General features: G+C 36.2%; 1 protein-coding gene and 1 long non-coding RNA gene across 5 annotated transcripts in view; both read right to left on the reverse strand.

Moving 5' to 3' along the window:
* The window catches only part of LOC139686105 (tripartite motif-containing protein 2-like), a 36,675-nt gene extending 23,198 nt beyond the window's left edge, over window positions 1-13,477 (reverse strand). The window contains exons 1-3 of one of the 2 annotated variants that reach the window (XM_071583276.1): window positions 13,223-13,477; window positions 12,958-13,087; window positions 11,553-11,662 (exon numbers count right to left, since the gene is read on the reverse strand). In XM_071583276.1, coding sequence (XP_071439377.1) covers window positions 11,553-11,662; window positions 12,958-12,977 — 130 coding nt within the window. In that variant the 5' untranslated portion in view covers window positions 12,978-13,087; window positions 13,223-13,477. Of the gene's footprint in view, window positions 1-11,552; window positions 11,663-12,957; window positions 13,088-13,169 lie in introns of both variants that reach the window. The other variant, XM_071583277.1, reaches the window with a different exon arrangement.
* LOC139686106 (uncharacterized) lies at window positions 676-11,516 on the reverse strand. Of its 3 annotated transcripts, none has more exons than XR_011700298.1 (5): window positions 9,063-11,516; window positions 8,778-8,920; window positions 8,406-8,521; window positions 7,664-7,814; window positions 676-3,720 (listed from the first exon to the last, which is right to left on the reverse strand). It is a non-coding gene; the product is annotated as an uncharacterized lncRNA (long non-coding RNA). The 3 variants fall into 3 exon arrangements; XR_011700296.1 differs by having other exon boundaries at window positions 8,406-8,524; XR_011700297.1 differs by lacking the exon at window positions 7,664-7,814 and having other exon boundaries at window positions 8,406-8,524.
* Window positions 13,478-14,739: the final 1,262 nt, after the last annotated feature.

The raw sequence follows: 14,739 nt of genomic DNA on the forward strand, positions 1-14,739 counted from the left end.
CAGAACTGCAAGTTGCCTAGAAGACTTCAAGCTGAGCTATTTTATTTCTGATGCACTGGATATTACTGTGCAATATTAATGTGAAGGACTTATCTAGAAATTCTTATCTTGAGACACCAAGTGATATGAAAGCCAACATTACCTATAATTCCCACCATATAAATAACATTTTGTAGTGTCAGAATGAATGATGCTCCACTAATGATATGGTTTCAGAATGATGATGAACCAATGGACATTGGTCACCATGCAAAAAATATTGATTTCATATAAATAGCCTCATTCATATCAAATGAGTAACCTTTCTTTCCTAAGCCAGTGGTTACAGATGTAAAAGAGTTCACACTATATAAAAACAGCCCACTAAACCCATATTTTAATCTTACCTTCTGCAGCTTCAGCATGCAATGATTTTTCAACTTAAAGAGACCAAATAAATGTACAGCAAAATACAATTACACTAACAGCATGGTAAGGATAAAATGAAATACCTACCAGACATACTTTCCATAAGACATACCTTCCATAATGACATACCTTCCATAAGAACCACACTTGATGTGAAAGGATAAATATTAAATTAAAACCATTTTTTTGTTATTTGAAATTAATTTATTTTTCTTAAGATACTGAGAAGATTCCCAATTATTTTTTTTATTTTCTCATAACCCTTGGTTTTCCTCCAAAATCTTCATTCGAAAATAAAATTATGCTTTTTTTTCCAACCCTTATGAAAGCTTCACATAATTTGTTGTGTAATACCTGATGAGGCCATTTCCCATACCATTGCAATGCAAACTACACCTTTATTAATGCAATTAAGAGTGCTAATTTTGCATTCAAAATTTTTTTGTGATCTCTTCATTCAAATACAGACCAATTGAAATGACATTGCCTACCAATATCCCCACACTATTTTCCAGCATTTAAATTTGTTTTCTGTCAAGTTTGGCTAAAATAGGTCCCTTTTGGCTATTTGTCCCTTCTCTTCATAAATGATAACACTGATTGAATAAAACTTGATTTGACTAATTACCCTTCAATCATGCTGACAAGCATGCCGCATGTCTTGTATCGCCTTCAAAATACAGATCTTGGCTGCCAATACAGCACTTATAACGATTATTTCAGCTTTCAAATTCCACCTGTAAAACTTCTTTCAGGATAGCCTGGGAGTCAGTGATACAATTTTGTTGGATGTCATCAATAGTTTCCAATTGGCATCCTCACAAGGCGGATTTCAGCTTAGGAAATTGGAAAAAGTCCGCTGGAGCAAGATCCAGAGAGTAAGGTGGCTGGGGGATCACCAGTGCACTGTTTTTGGCCAAAAACTTGGTAACAATCATTGATGTCATTTGTGATCTCTTCCGCAACATGGCATGTCTTAACCTTCTCATAGCCTCCATATAATGCTGTCCATTCACTGTTTGTCCTATGGGGACATATTCATAATGCATAATCTCTTCCCAATCGAAGAAACGATCAAAATCACTAAAAATTCGATCGCAACATCCAAGCTTTTATGGGTTGTGGGGAAGATGGCTTCCACACTGAAGACTGGGCTTTGGTTTCTATATCATAACCATAAACCCAGGTTTCTATGCCTGCAACAATTGTTCCTAAGAAGTTTTGCTCATCATTTGAACAATCGAGCAGTTCCTGGCTGATGTCAAGACTTTTTGTCCTCTATTCAACTGTTAACTCTCGCGGCACAAATTTGGACACCATGCCCAAAATTTCTGTCAAAATGCTGAAATATCCAATACTTATGTCAACTTAATGTCAATCAATCTCCCTGACAGTAGACCTATGGTTTTATCATTCACACTGCTGATGTGGGCATCATTTGTTGACGTCCATGGTCATCCACTTCCCGGTACTTCATCAGTCCAGTTTTGTTCAGATTGGAAGTGGTTGCACCAACGAAAACACTGTACCCAACTCATAGATTCATTGCAGAATGCCTTTAGAATCATTGCATAAGTTTCCATTGCACTTTACCAGCAGTTAAAACAAAATTCAGTGCTCACATGCTGCTTCTTTAAAACCTTCATTCTCACTGACACAAGAAATTGTACAGCAAGTATGTGCATGCTCAGGCAAGATTCGCTGCTGTGGATAGACAAGTCAAGATAGGGTCATGAGCAAGGTGGTGTTTTACTTCTCACAGACGCCACTAGAAGGTGACACCTCACTGATTGAGATTAATCAAGAAGTTCACATGTAGAAAGACTAGTTCCATCTTTTTTTGTACAGACCTTGAATTCATCTTGACATACTTCTTTCCCAAAATGGTGCTTAGCTAAGTTCACCAAATTATAAGATGGAAAATCAGGAAAACCATCCTAAAAATAATGCGTCCAAAATTTTTTTACAATATTCTTTTAATACTCCAGTTAATTGTGACATTTTATGTTCCCCGTTAAGTTGAAAAGGTCAAATTTTAGAGTACAAACGGCGCTCAACAAGAATGGCATTACTAACTCTTTAAGAAAATATTTGTAGCTCCTTCAATACCTCATTCCAAACAATCATTGAAAGAGCAATGCCATCTAATATCAACTTCATATCAGAAATGCACATCCTATTAACTTCTGATCCATTGGAGAAACCTATCTTTGGTAAGATGTGTCTGCTAATCTTTGTGCTCAGCAGCAATTTGACAAATTTCACCAGTCTTACTGCAGTCCATTGTTTCTTTGTCCAGCATATTGCTTCTTTTCCAAGACCTGTTGGGCTATGTACACTGGATTTCCAGTGATAGTAAGTCCGCATATGTCCTTTTTGTTATATTTATATGTATATATTTTTTTATCTCCTGACTTCTACCTTGTACCCTCAGAAAATGTCTGTTGGGCCCTGTTTCTTTCATGAAACAATATCCCATCCTTGCACTGTTAATGAACCTATTCATTTTGAGAATATTTATTTCCTTCCCATTGGCTTCACTATTCCTACCCAGTGATACTCCTAACTTTTTGTTCACAGCTAAAATGCCTATATCATGTATCCACATTCTTTTGACAGATTACTGAAGCCACCCTCTAGTCCAAAGACTGATGCATCATAAAATTTGACTTAAAGAGCCTTACTGGACACAAACATAATTAATGACTCATTTGCTTGAGTTGACTCACCCCGAGTATTCATATCATATTTTAAAATGACCTCTGGCCACTGGGTATGCTCCTTTTTTGTACTTTAATGGGTTTTTACTGAAAGAATATCACTGATTTAATTGCTTGCGACTGTCAAATGCATGCTCAACAATGTTGATTGTGACTGGCTGAGTTCCCTCGACATCACATTCATTTTGGTCCAAAGCATAACTGAGGCATCACTTCATAAATACTATTGAAGCAGCATTATATACTTAATATTTCTTCTTAAGACTCTACAGTATATTACTTAAACCCTTTTTGCATTGTTTAAGTCGGACCATTTATCTATGGGACAGGATTAATCCTAAATCCCATTGAACAGCAGATATTGTTGAGCTGTCATCATCACCTCTAATAACTCCAACTTGCATTATTCAATGCATTGGAAGTAACTAGCTCCAGGGCCAAATTAGGTTCCACGGCCTTACACTGTCACTAAAATTCCTTCTGCAATTATGGTCTGATTCGCTATGACCATTGGTACATTTTCTTCATGAACTTATATGTGCTCCATAATCTAGAACCTTTCTTGATTCATCACCACTACATTATCCAAGACCTAGAAAAAGAAAAGAAAATTATGACTTCAAAGAAAATAATTTTCAGTGAAAAATTCATGGCGAAATGCATTGATAGAATATACAATAATGAAATGACAAGAAATAATGTATGCTGATAACAGAGAGATCGAATGACTGCACTGCTTAGTGAATCGAGGGACAGAGCTTTTATATTTTCAGAAGGACTATACACTGAAATAGTCTTGTTACATGACATGGAATTAGTTGGCATAATAAAACTATATCATACACATTATTATTGCTATTTTAACAGCTAGAATAGGTTTTGGATGGACACAGACCAAACAATCATAAAACAACACTTTACTCACCCCTTCTAATTAAACACGCAACCAAAGTCGGACACCAGAGTAAGGCTCTATTCAATTCCACAATTCTTTTCACCCATCATTACATTCAACAAGCCCCTCCTATTCCTTCCCATTCCTTGTTTGCCAAGAGTTCTCCCTCTACCACAGTCTTCAACATCCTACTGCCAATCATAATGCTCTTGAATCTATCTTTCCTCCCTCATTTGAATTTATCCCAATAATCTTCTCTCCTACCCTACCGTTCCTAGTACTTTCTCATTTATTTTACTTTGTCCATTTCACCTTCTCTGACTTTCTCCACTCTCTTATTTCAAAAGCTTCCAATCTATGCCAATCATTCTGCTTTCATGAACATGATTCCACACTGCACAAAACCACACTTCAAATAAAAGTTTACACCAGCCTTTTCTTAACATCTTTACTCATCCCAGTCACCACTTCCCTCTTCTTTGTGAAAGCTTCTTTGCCTAACGCAACTCTTTGTTTGATCCTACTACTACTGATAATTTTGGTCCAGAACAAATTCGAGATATGTAAACTATTCCACCAACTCGAGTATTGCCCTCCTATTTACTTATACAGGTATAACTTAGCCTTTCTCTTTCCCAAAACCTGCATAACCCTTGCTCGGTTTACATTTATTCTCATTCCATACCTATTGCACTGATTTTTCCAATGCACATTGCAATAATAGCAGCCCCTTGACAAACTGACAAACTTAAGTTTGATCATCTGAAAACCTGTCTGATTTAATGTATTCTATGTCAAATTTCCTCTCCAGTTCTTCTCATAGCTCTTTAATCATTTCCTCCACATAAGCATTGAATAGCATAGGTGATAATTAACACCAATTTTACTCCTCTCCCTAATATTGCCCATCTCGAATCTACATCAGCCATACTCACCTGAGCAGTCTATGACATATAAAGGTTGCAGATATGTGTCCTATCCCGCCAATTTGCAACAATTTTCTCCAATATATTCATAATTCCACCCAATTCACTTTAACAAATGCCTTTTCCATATCTGAGAAACAGAAAAATTCATCCTCATAGTATTCAGTGTTTCATCTATTTATAACCTCATTACTGATATGGCATCACGTGTACCTCTCCTCTTCTTGAATCCAAACTGATCATCCCCTAAGTCATCACTTGCCCTGTTCTCCATCCTCTTGTTGAAGATCCTGATAGGTACTTTAGCTGCATACGAAATCAAACTTTTTGTCCTTTAGTCCTCACATTTGGCTGCCTTTCCCTTTTTTGGAGTAGGATTCAAAAATCATCTGATGAAACCTTCTGGCCAATTTCCTCCCTCATAAATGCCATGCATAAAAACCCTTCCTCCTATGTTTTCCTTAACCTTTAAGTTGTTCCACAGGATAGCTGTCCACCCCCCATGGCCTTATTTGATTTCAGTTCCCTCATTGCCGTTTTTTTTCAACATCAAGTAAGCCTGGATCCATCTACATCACATTCTCTTTCTATGCCTACACCTTGCTGGCCGAATGTCTTCACAATCCAGTTCCTCCATATATTCCTTCCATCTCTTTTGAATCTTCTCCGCTACAATCAATATTTATCCTGACTTATCTTTGTTTGCTATCAAAGATTTTTCTTTCTTACTTCCTGTCAGTGATATGACCTTCCTGCATAGTGCACCAAATTCATTGTTCCTTTGAAAACTTCCCATATCTGCACAGTGCATATTTCACCATGCTCATTTTGCTGTATTTGTTACCCACCTCAGTTAACTGTTTGACTCTTTATACTTTGTTATATTAATCTTTTAATTGCATTATTCCATTTCCTTCACTCATATTTCTAATCATCTCATTTGTGATTCGGGTTATCTTTGTCCTTTTCCAATTTACAGTTCCTATAGTTTAATTTGCAGCTTTCAATGTCCGTTTTTTGATATGTTTCCATTTTTCCTCTATAGTTCCAGCTCTCTGTCCTCACTCATAATTTTCTCTGTAGGCAGCTGATGCTCCTTATTTCCCATTCCAGTAAATGCTTCCAGTTCCATTTCCTATACAGTTTTCCCTGTTTCATATTTCTGTCTTGGATACCATACTTCAAATTATTACTAAATTCTGGTCTGAGTATGCATCCACTCCTGAGAAACTACAAATTCATCACACCACTCTTAAATCTCTCCCCAGTCAATAGAGTTTTAACGGGTATCTTCCTATACCCCCATGCATTTTGCATGCATATCTATGCCTGCAGTGGTGTCTAATCCAAGTGCTGGCGATGATTAACCCGTCTCCTGCAGAACTCTATTTCTTTCTCCATGGTCATTCCTTGTACCTAAACAGTAGTCCCCCACCTCATCACCATCTCTTCCTTCACCTACCGTCCCATTACAATCCCCCATCAATATCAAATGTTTCCCTGCAGGTACATGCACGATTATGTCCTCTTACTGAATGTATATCCCATTGCCTTCTTCCTCCCTTTGATTTCTTAGTGGCATGTATACCTGAACAACGACCGAGTTTGTCAGTTCTGCTTTTACATCTACTAGTAATATTCTATCCGTTGCTTGCTGTATGTGACTATACTTCTTCCTACCTTTTCATTCAATATTATAGTAACCCCTTGCCAGCTGTTGTCCCCTCCACTGAATATTGCTCCATAAATATCACTCCAATAATCCCCCCTTTACATCCATCTCACTTCTCACAGCCCTAAAACATCTATATGCCCTCCCCTTCTCTTGCTTAAAATTCTCTAATATTCCTGTCCTCAACACTGTCCTTACATTCGAAGTTCTTATTCTAACTCATTTGGCCATTTCTGCATCTTCAGTGCCACCGCTTTCACTTCTGCTTAGCACGGATTTTGTGAGATGACGACCATAGAAGCCTTGCCTCCCCCACCGCCAGACATGACACACGGCTGATGAGGCCAAGTCCAGTAGTTGCAAGGACTTATTTTCATTATACCATTCATCCTATACGTCTGGGGATAAATAATTGCGGTGGTTTCCTGTTGCCTTCCTCAATAGTGTTCTTAACATGACACTTTCACTCAATGGCTACCCCACTGAGGTCAGATGCCTTTGCAGCCACCTCACAGAGGAATAGACACAGTGCGGACTATCTTCCCTCTGGCTTCCACCCTTTGACTTATCTGGAATGGGTGACCATACCAGGAACAAATATCATGGCTACCTTCAGCAAAATTCTAGGGGGCATCGGAATGCACAAGCCCTTCCACCATGTCAAGGTTGAAGTCAATAGGGAAGGTATATTATATAAAAAACCATAAACAGAGCAATCAACCCAAAGATTGGTTTGGCAGGTGATGGTACAGGTCACGGAGTACAAAGCCTGACAATGTTTGAAATTCACACATCAGGGTAAGGGGGCCAGTTCCTTTTCCTGTGCCCGCTATGGTTTCTCAGGAAGATTTGATGCCCAAAAAATCACACAGCTTGGGTGGAGCTGAGGGCGCTCAGAGAGACGTGCCTGGGAATCAAACCCAGGCCCTCCAGTCAGTAAGGGGATTAGGATGGTGTGGTGGCTAACATACTGGCTTCCCACGGAGAGGGCCCAGGTTCAAATCCTGGAGGCAGCAAATATTTTTCAGTGGTATCCCAATACCTTCTTGAGGTGATTTATGGAGAGCACTTCGGGTGAGTACACTGTCTGTCAGATGGGACGTTAAGCTGAGGATCCCATGGCGTCTTTCATGAAGAGTAGGCTAATGTCAATGCCAGCTTTCTCTCCACCCTTCCTCCTTTACCATCCATCCCTAATGGCAAAAATGATCTTAGCTGTTAGTTGCCTCTCCTAAAAACTGGTGCTACTCCAGTCAGTAATAATGGATGTACTTTGGTGATGTTGGATGGACATAAAATTTGTATCATGAATGAGTTGAGCAGTTACATCAGCATAAATCGTTAGGATAGCATGCCACACTGCATCTCATATAACTACTCTTTTTTAGTGCAAATTCACAAGCACAATTTTTATTGGAAATCCAACTGCATAGCTCAGTGAAACCTTTACAACTTTATACAGTTACGACTTTAACAAGAGTCCTTCTAGTTTACAACTAACTGCTCTTATGAATATACCTGCAGGACTTAACTATTATAACAAGATCAATAGGTCACTAAAATTTAATATTTGCAATCAATTACTGCAATAGATACACAATATGTAATTTTCCTTTTATTGTGTATACATTGAGTTTGCCTAAAAATTTGAGTTGGCCTATACTTAATTGTTCTCATTTTCCATCACCCTGACACTCCATCTTCATGATTAATATTCAATTCAGATTCAAAAATCACCCAACAAATAACTATCAATTTCAAAAATTTGAAATTAATGGACATACCTGCGAGCCTATCATAAGTTCTTCCTGTTCCTCGCTTCTGCCATCCCATAGGCATTTTGACAATTGGAGTTCAATGAGCAGTGCTGCTGTCATCAAACATCTCTCCATCATAATCCCTGCTAAAGTGAAAAATTAGTAGTATTATAGTATAGGCAATATTTTTTTAGTTTTTGTGCTACTATTCACTGCCTAATCCAAATCTAATTGTTAGCAGAGGAAGGTACAATAACTCAGGGAAAATAGTTTAAAAATACTTCTTTCATAGTACAAACTTACCCATTAGCTTATACACATAAGAAGTTACAACTAATATCACATAGGCATAAATTTAGTGCTTTCATCTAAATTCAACTTGCAGGATTAAACACTTACTTTGGACTTTCCTGGGATAGGTCTTTCTCCAACTCAATTGCTTCCAAACAGCTCTCTTGAGCAATATTCTCCAACACTCTACCAATCCAATAACTCTCCTTAAAGCACTTCATGAAGATGCTGGAATGCTGACAATATTGTACCTAATTGGTACAGTCCAATACCAGCATCGACCATTGATATAAACAAAGTTATGTAAATCTTTGGAACAGTATTCAGGGAAATCTTAATTTCGTATAAATGAACAGGTTATGAAAATGGCAAGTAGAACACAACATTGCTCACCAAAAGCTCCTTTAAGATTGCAGTTGAAAAATTCTTGTCCATCAATAGTCGTCCTACTATCAGCAGAGATTGGCCTCACGACAAGGTTCAACAGTAGATTGAAAATACTGATGACAATACATTCCTTAGATCTTCAATTAATTCTCTGAAGTACAACGGACCGTCAGACCGATTACATCATATTTCGTCTCCAATGTGATTGATATTCACAATCCTCCTGTCAATGCTTTCAGGTATGATGTGGCCAGATGGATTCATTGCCCTCTTCCATACTCATTGCCTATTATGTACTTTCACCACAGTAATTTCTCCATGCCTTCTTCTCCACTGAGATAAACCTCCCTTTAGCATATTTTAATAGAGGCATGGTGGAAGTAGTGAAGTACAAAATTGTGACCATGGCATTAAAATGACAACAACACCGCAGCAAATAAACAAAAACAACATGGTACAGATAACCCTAGTCTCTACAGTTAAAAAATTTTTAAATCTGAATAAAAATACACAGATAAGATGAATTAATTGAAATAAAATGAATAAGTATCCAGCTTAAAATTTATGTTTCCCGAAGAAATAAGAGCAAACGAAACAACAAAAGGATGACAAAAACACCAAAAAAACAAGACAATGGAATAAAAAAATCCTAGCCATTACATTCAAAAATCATAATACCTTATTCAAACACTACAATCTGAATAAAAATACATGAAAATGAATTAATGACGACCAAATCAATATGTACCTAACATACAACAACGTTGTTTCAAGAAAAGAAGAGCAAATCATGACCCAATATAGAGAGAATCAAATGCGATTTTGTAGAGAAAATTCAGAATGGATATCTGTAAATACCTAACTAAATATTTAACATATCATCCAAAAAGTAAAACAGCTATAATAAAAATCAACCACAGGAAAATTAATGAGAAAAAACAATTAGCAACTTATGAAATAATGAACTGATATTATAATTCAAACTAAAAGGTACTTTACATTGGATTGGAGGGAATATTACAATCTAATGACATATACATACTTAGAGAATGACCAATGGTGTAAGCATCATATAAATTAATTGATGTATTAAAGCATAATTATTATTTTGATTCAGTTTCCAGGCTAAGAAGAGTATTAACTAAAACTCTTTTCTATGATTACTCTGCATCTTAAGTGCATTACGTTTGGTTTTCAATAGCTTGGGAATTTTGGGAAAACAAAAGCAGTACTTTTTAAGCCAGGTAAAAATATATCCAAATAAGTGGAATGTCTCTGCGTTTATGGCTCACACAGATGTGAGTCGACCTTAATGTACACGAATTCCAGAACATTTTCCCTCTTTCCCAGGATATTTCTAGACTTTCTGAGAACATTCAAAATCCAGAACATTATCAGGCATTCTAGGTACATAGTCAACCAGATAGGGAGCCTCAAATTGGATTGGAGAATTTTCATAAAACTATCACCACCACCAATTTATGTATCTTTAAGGCTTTGATTCATGTGAAAGTTAATCTAAAATATTACCAATAAATATCTCACATCCATACCTACACCTTTAGGGGTAAAGCGATTGTGAATTAAGCTCATTGCAGACTGTGCCCAAATTAAAACTAATTTCATAATGTGAACATTCGATAGTATAACTGCCTGTCAACTCACTTGAAATCGGATGGTTTTCCAAATTCTAGCATACGGTATATTCCTGACTGCTTGCTAACCCACTTGACTCAGTTGATGAATTCTTTTTTAACAATCTCCATCACATTTAAGAGTTTCTGTTCATGTATTGAGTAATATTTATATTGATAACATTTAATAAAGTTGTACCATTCATCAAAATGAATAAAGTATATCATATTATCATGCTTAGTCACCACATTAATCTATCCCCTCAATAAATTGAAGCATAGAGTAGGAAACAACACTAAAATGTATTCATGGTTGGTTTTGATTGGTGGGAGTGGAGGCAAATACATTGAAATTTGAAGCTTATTTTGGTGCATACTGGCTTAATAGGTACAAGGAATGATCAGAGGAAATATTATGATTGACCACATTGGAACTATTTACATTTGTCTAATTTTATTCAACTCCACAATTATCTAATGATCTATGTATGCTAGATTATATTGGCATGACAAAAATAAATAATGAATGATAAGATAGATATGTCAACAAAACTAAATCATGCATTGAAGACTAAATTACGATAAAAATGAGTATTTATGAAAATGAACTCAAAATAGTTTCAATAAAACGTATGCAAATGAGCATGAAGTTTCTCAAAATTTGGTATATCCCTATGATGCTTTACTTAGAGCTTATTCTGCACCCAGTATGGAGATAATATTGTGAAATATCAAGTCATGAAAATGAAAAAAAGACTTTTTCAAATGAATTGCAAAACATATGGTCTTGTTTCTATGCATTCAGGATCATGCACATTGGACTCAAAAAATGAGCCTTCACTTAGTTAGTAAGCTCACTTACACAAACAAGTACCACAGGTGAGAAAACTCTCATTGAAGTCCTCATAATTGATGGACACTGTTTCCACCAAAGTACTATTCATACTCATAATCCTCTCTCCAAATCTGGTTCTGAAAGTAAAAATTCATTCAAATAATATTCAATAATAACAATGCAACTTCATTTACAATCACTGGTTGATTTCATTCACTACTAATCTCAATTTCAATGAGATCAAATGAACAACATAATATGACTTAATAAATGGATTTATCTTACTATTTAATAACCATTAAACAGGCAGGGAGCCACAACATAAACTGATTCTTAAGCCCAGACTAAGGGTAGAAAGAAAGGAGATCATTACATTTTACCACCACATAATTTCTGATGGATAAAATAACACCTGAATAGAGAGCAAACATGATTTTTGTGAGTATGTGTGACATTTCTAAACATGTGTCAATTTTTACTGGTGAGCATAAATTAGGAAACAAAATTTGATAGTATGGTGACTTGAATAGTGCATCTGCTTGAATATCATCCATTGTATACATGTAAGATAAACTACACTTATACAATTGGCTATGAGAATTCCTTTTTATAAAGTGCACAGAGAAGGTCATTAAAACCTGGTTTTTCAGGTTTAACAACAATCCAAGGTATAATCAAATAATTAGCTATTGTTAATGAATAACATAAAACTGAATTTCTTCCAAAGTCCTTGGCAGCGAATGAATATCTAATGGATGCAAAATTTTGTCCACAAAAAAAACATTGGCTATTTGAAATGTTAGCTCATCCAGAAAACTTACACAATAAAATATTACCTGTAACCCACATTGGACCAAAACATATTCAAGGGAGGGTATTAGTACTAGGCTACCATACAAACGGAATGAATTATTTCCACATTACCAGAATATCAATGCCTACAGAAAAATTTTAATGGATTCTGAAGTGAAAATAAATAAGTCTCAAATGACATTCCTTTTTTCCCAACAATATGATGATGAAGGATGGTCAGAGTTCTTTATCAGGCATATGATTATATTTTATCCACAAAATAAGCCACATTTCCAAAATTAATTATGAATTAAAATTCTATTAAACAAAAAGATCATAAATGTGCAATATATGGGTTTGGGTCAAGAGTTATTTTCAATCTTATAATTCATGCAAACAAGATTTGAAATTCATAAGAATTTTAGTCTCCACATAATGCAATAGTACAGAAGATTTAAACTCGCCGAAAACAATGAAATTTCACTAAGTACTAACTGGTAGAGAATTTTATAAATGAGATGAATTGAAAAAAAATGTTTTAACATCTCGAATTGCCGCAACTACCTCAAATTGCTAAAGGGATTAGAAAAGCATACATCACAGCTAACAAAAAGTGTTGGTGTCACGATATCCTACTCACATGTAAGAACAGCAGTTCATGAGGGGGTGCACCGAATTTATTCCAGATTATCTAATATTTTCAACGGCCTCTGTCACATCTTCCCGTCGCAATCAACGTATATTTAAACCAAAACATTCACGTCCAGCGGCTAGAAATTTGGAAAAGAGAAAGACGTGAGATACTTGCTCACTACAGATTATTAGAACAAGTAAAACAGCTGTAATCACTACCATAATAGTGTAGACAAAATAATACTGCTCTATTAACGGATTCGTTCACATACATTCACTATAGCAATTCTTCTCCAACATCTCCACCACCACTTCGGCAAGCTGGCGCTACGAGTTCGTCGATCGATAAGTCATTCAGCATTCACCTCACAAAGATAGCGAGGGCAATTCAGCAAGCCCATAAAATCTGCGAATCTAAACATGCCTTTCTAATCCGTTCGTTTAAATGGCAGTACTTCTAATTAAAATATTAAATGGCCTTTCCCTTGGTTCTGAGTCCCATTCCTCAGCGCAGGCAGCAGAACAAACGGATCTTTGGGAACCTTAGGAATTGTATATAAACAACAAAACTCCCGCGTACATGCAGTCATATGTTTTCGTTGTTTCGTGTGTTGCAGGGTTACGGTTTTTATGAAAATATAGGAATATAGTTTTATGCCATGGGATCCCGTATAAAGTTCTATATTTGTTAGATGTGCTTTCAAAGTTGTACTTTATTTTGAGACAATGATAATCTCGCCGAAAAAATACTCTATCAATGCCAACTCGAAATATTACTATGTACTTCGGGAATGCAAAGTGGTAGAAATTTTTTCATAGTGGAAATAATGTCCGGTTATGAGCCTCACCTGGCGGAATTTGAGGATTTAGAAGGGAATTAGACTTTCCATAGTTTCACTTTCACTGACATTTTTGGGTTTTGTCTACCTTTTCTTAAAAAATGAATGACTGCGTGCAAGGATTTAATGCATAGACAATCGGTCGAACAAGGCAAAAAGTCGTTGTGTTGTTGTTTCAGTGAAAACTATTCATGAACATCGAATTTTCATTAACAAAAATCATGGCTTTTCATCCTCCCATGGGTTAATAGCCATTAAAATTGCCCGGGATGCCTGGCCAAGTGTCTTCATTTTTAGTAATCCTCAAAGAATGGAAAGTTAATACATATTTTTAGATGATCCACTAAACACTGTGGACATGTACGGTAGTATGTACAATGTATATATTTATCTGGGTACAGTAAATTTAATTATCACCTCTTAAATGATAAGTGAACTTTCACTTATGGTTGCTGCTCGAAAAGCAATAACATCCCAAGTGAGGTAGTGCCAAACAACAAAAGTCGGAAAAACCTTTCACTCCAATGTTCGTTATACTTGAGTCTTTAATATTTGCATCTCGTAGCAAGACATTTAGACTTAACTCAAGTTTTCTAAGGTGTGTTTTTGTTCCCAAAACCGCCCAGGAAATAATATATGTACTTGAATAACTTTTGGAGATTTAGGGGAAGCTCATGGGAGGAATGCGTAGCGGGGGTGGTGCTGCGAATATGGAAAGGATTAGGTGGCCGTACAGAGTACGGCTGGGGGATGTGCAATGGTTGATAATTGTGTGATAGAATATGGTAGTTTGGTGGAGAATAAGACTCAAGTCATACACCTCGTGAGTTGAGAGTACAATTTCATGTTGACAGTTGCCATTTCCTAAATTTTCGTAGCTAAACCCTTCTATATTCCACAATAGAGGGTAATTATCTTAATCCTGACTAGGGAAGGGCTTCTAAACTAAA

Source organism: Hetaerina americana, unplaced genomic scaffold (genome assembly GCF_022747635.1).
Source record: "Hetaerina americana unplaced genomic scaffold, ioHetAmer1.1.p SCAF_13, whole genome shotgun sequence".
Lineage (NCBI taxonomy): Eukaryota > Metazoa > Arthropoda > Insecta > Odonata > Calopterygidae > Hetaerina > Hetaerina americana.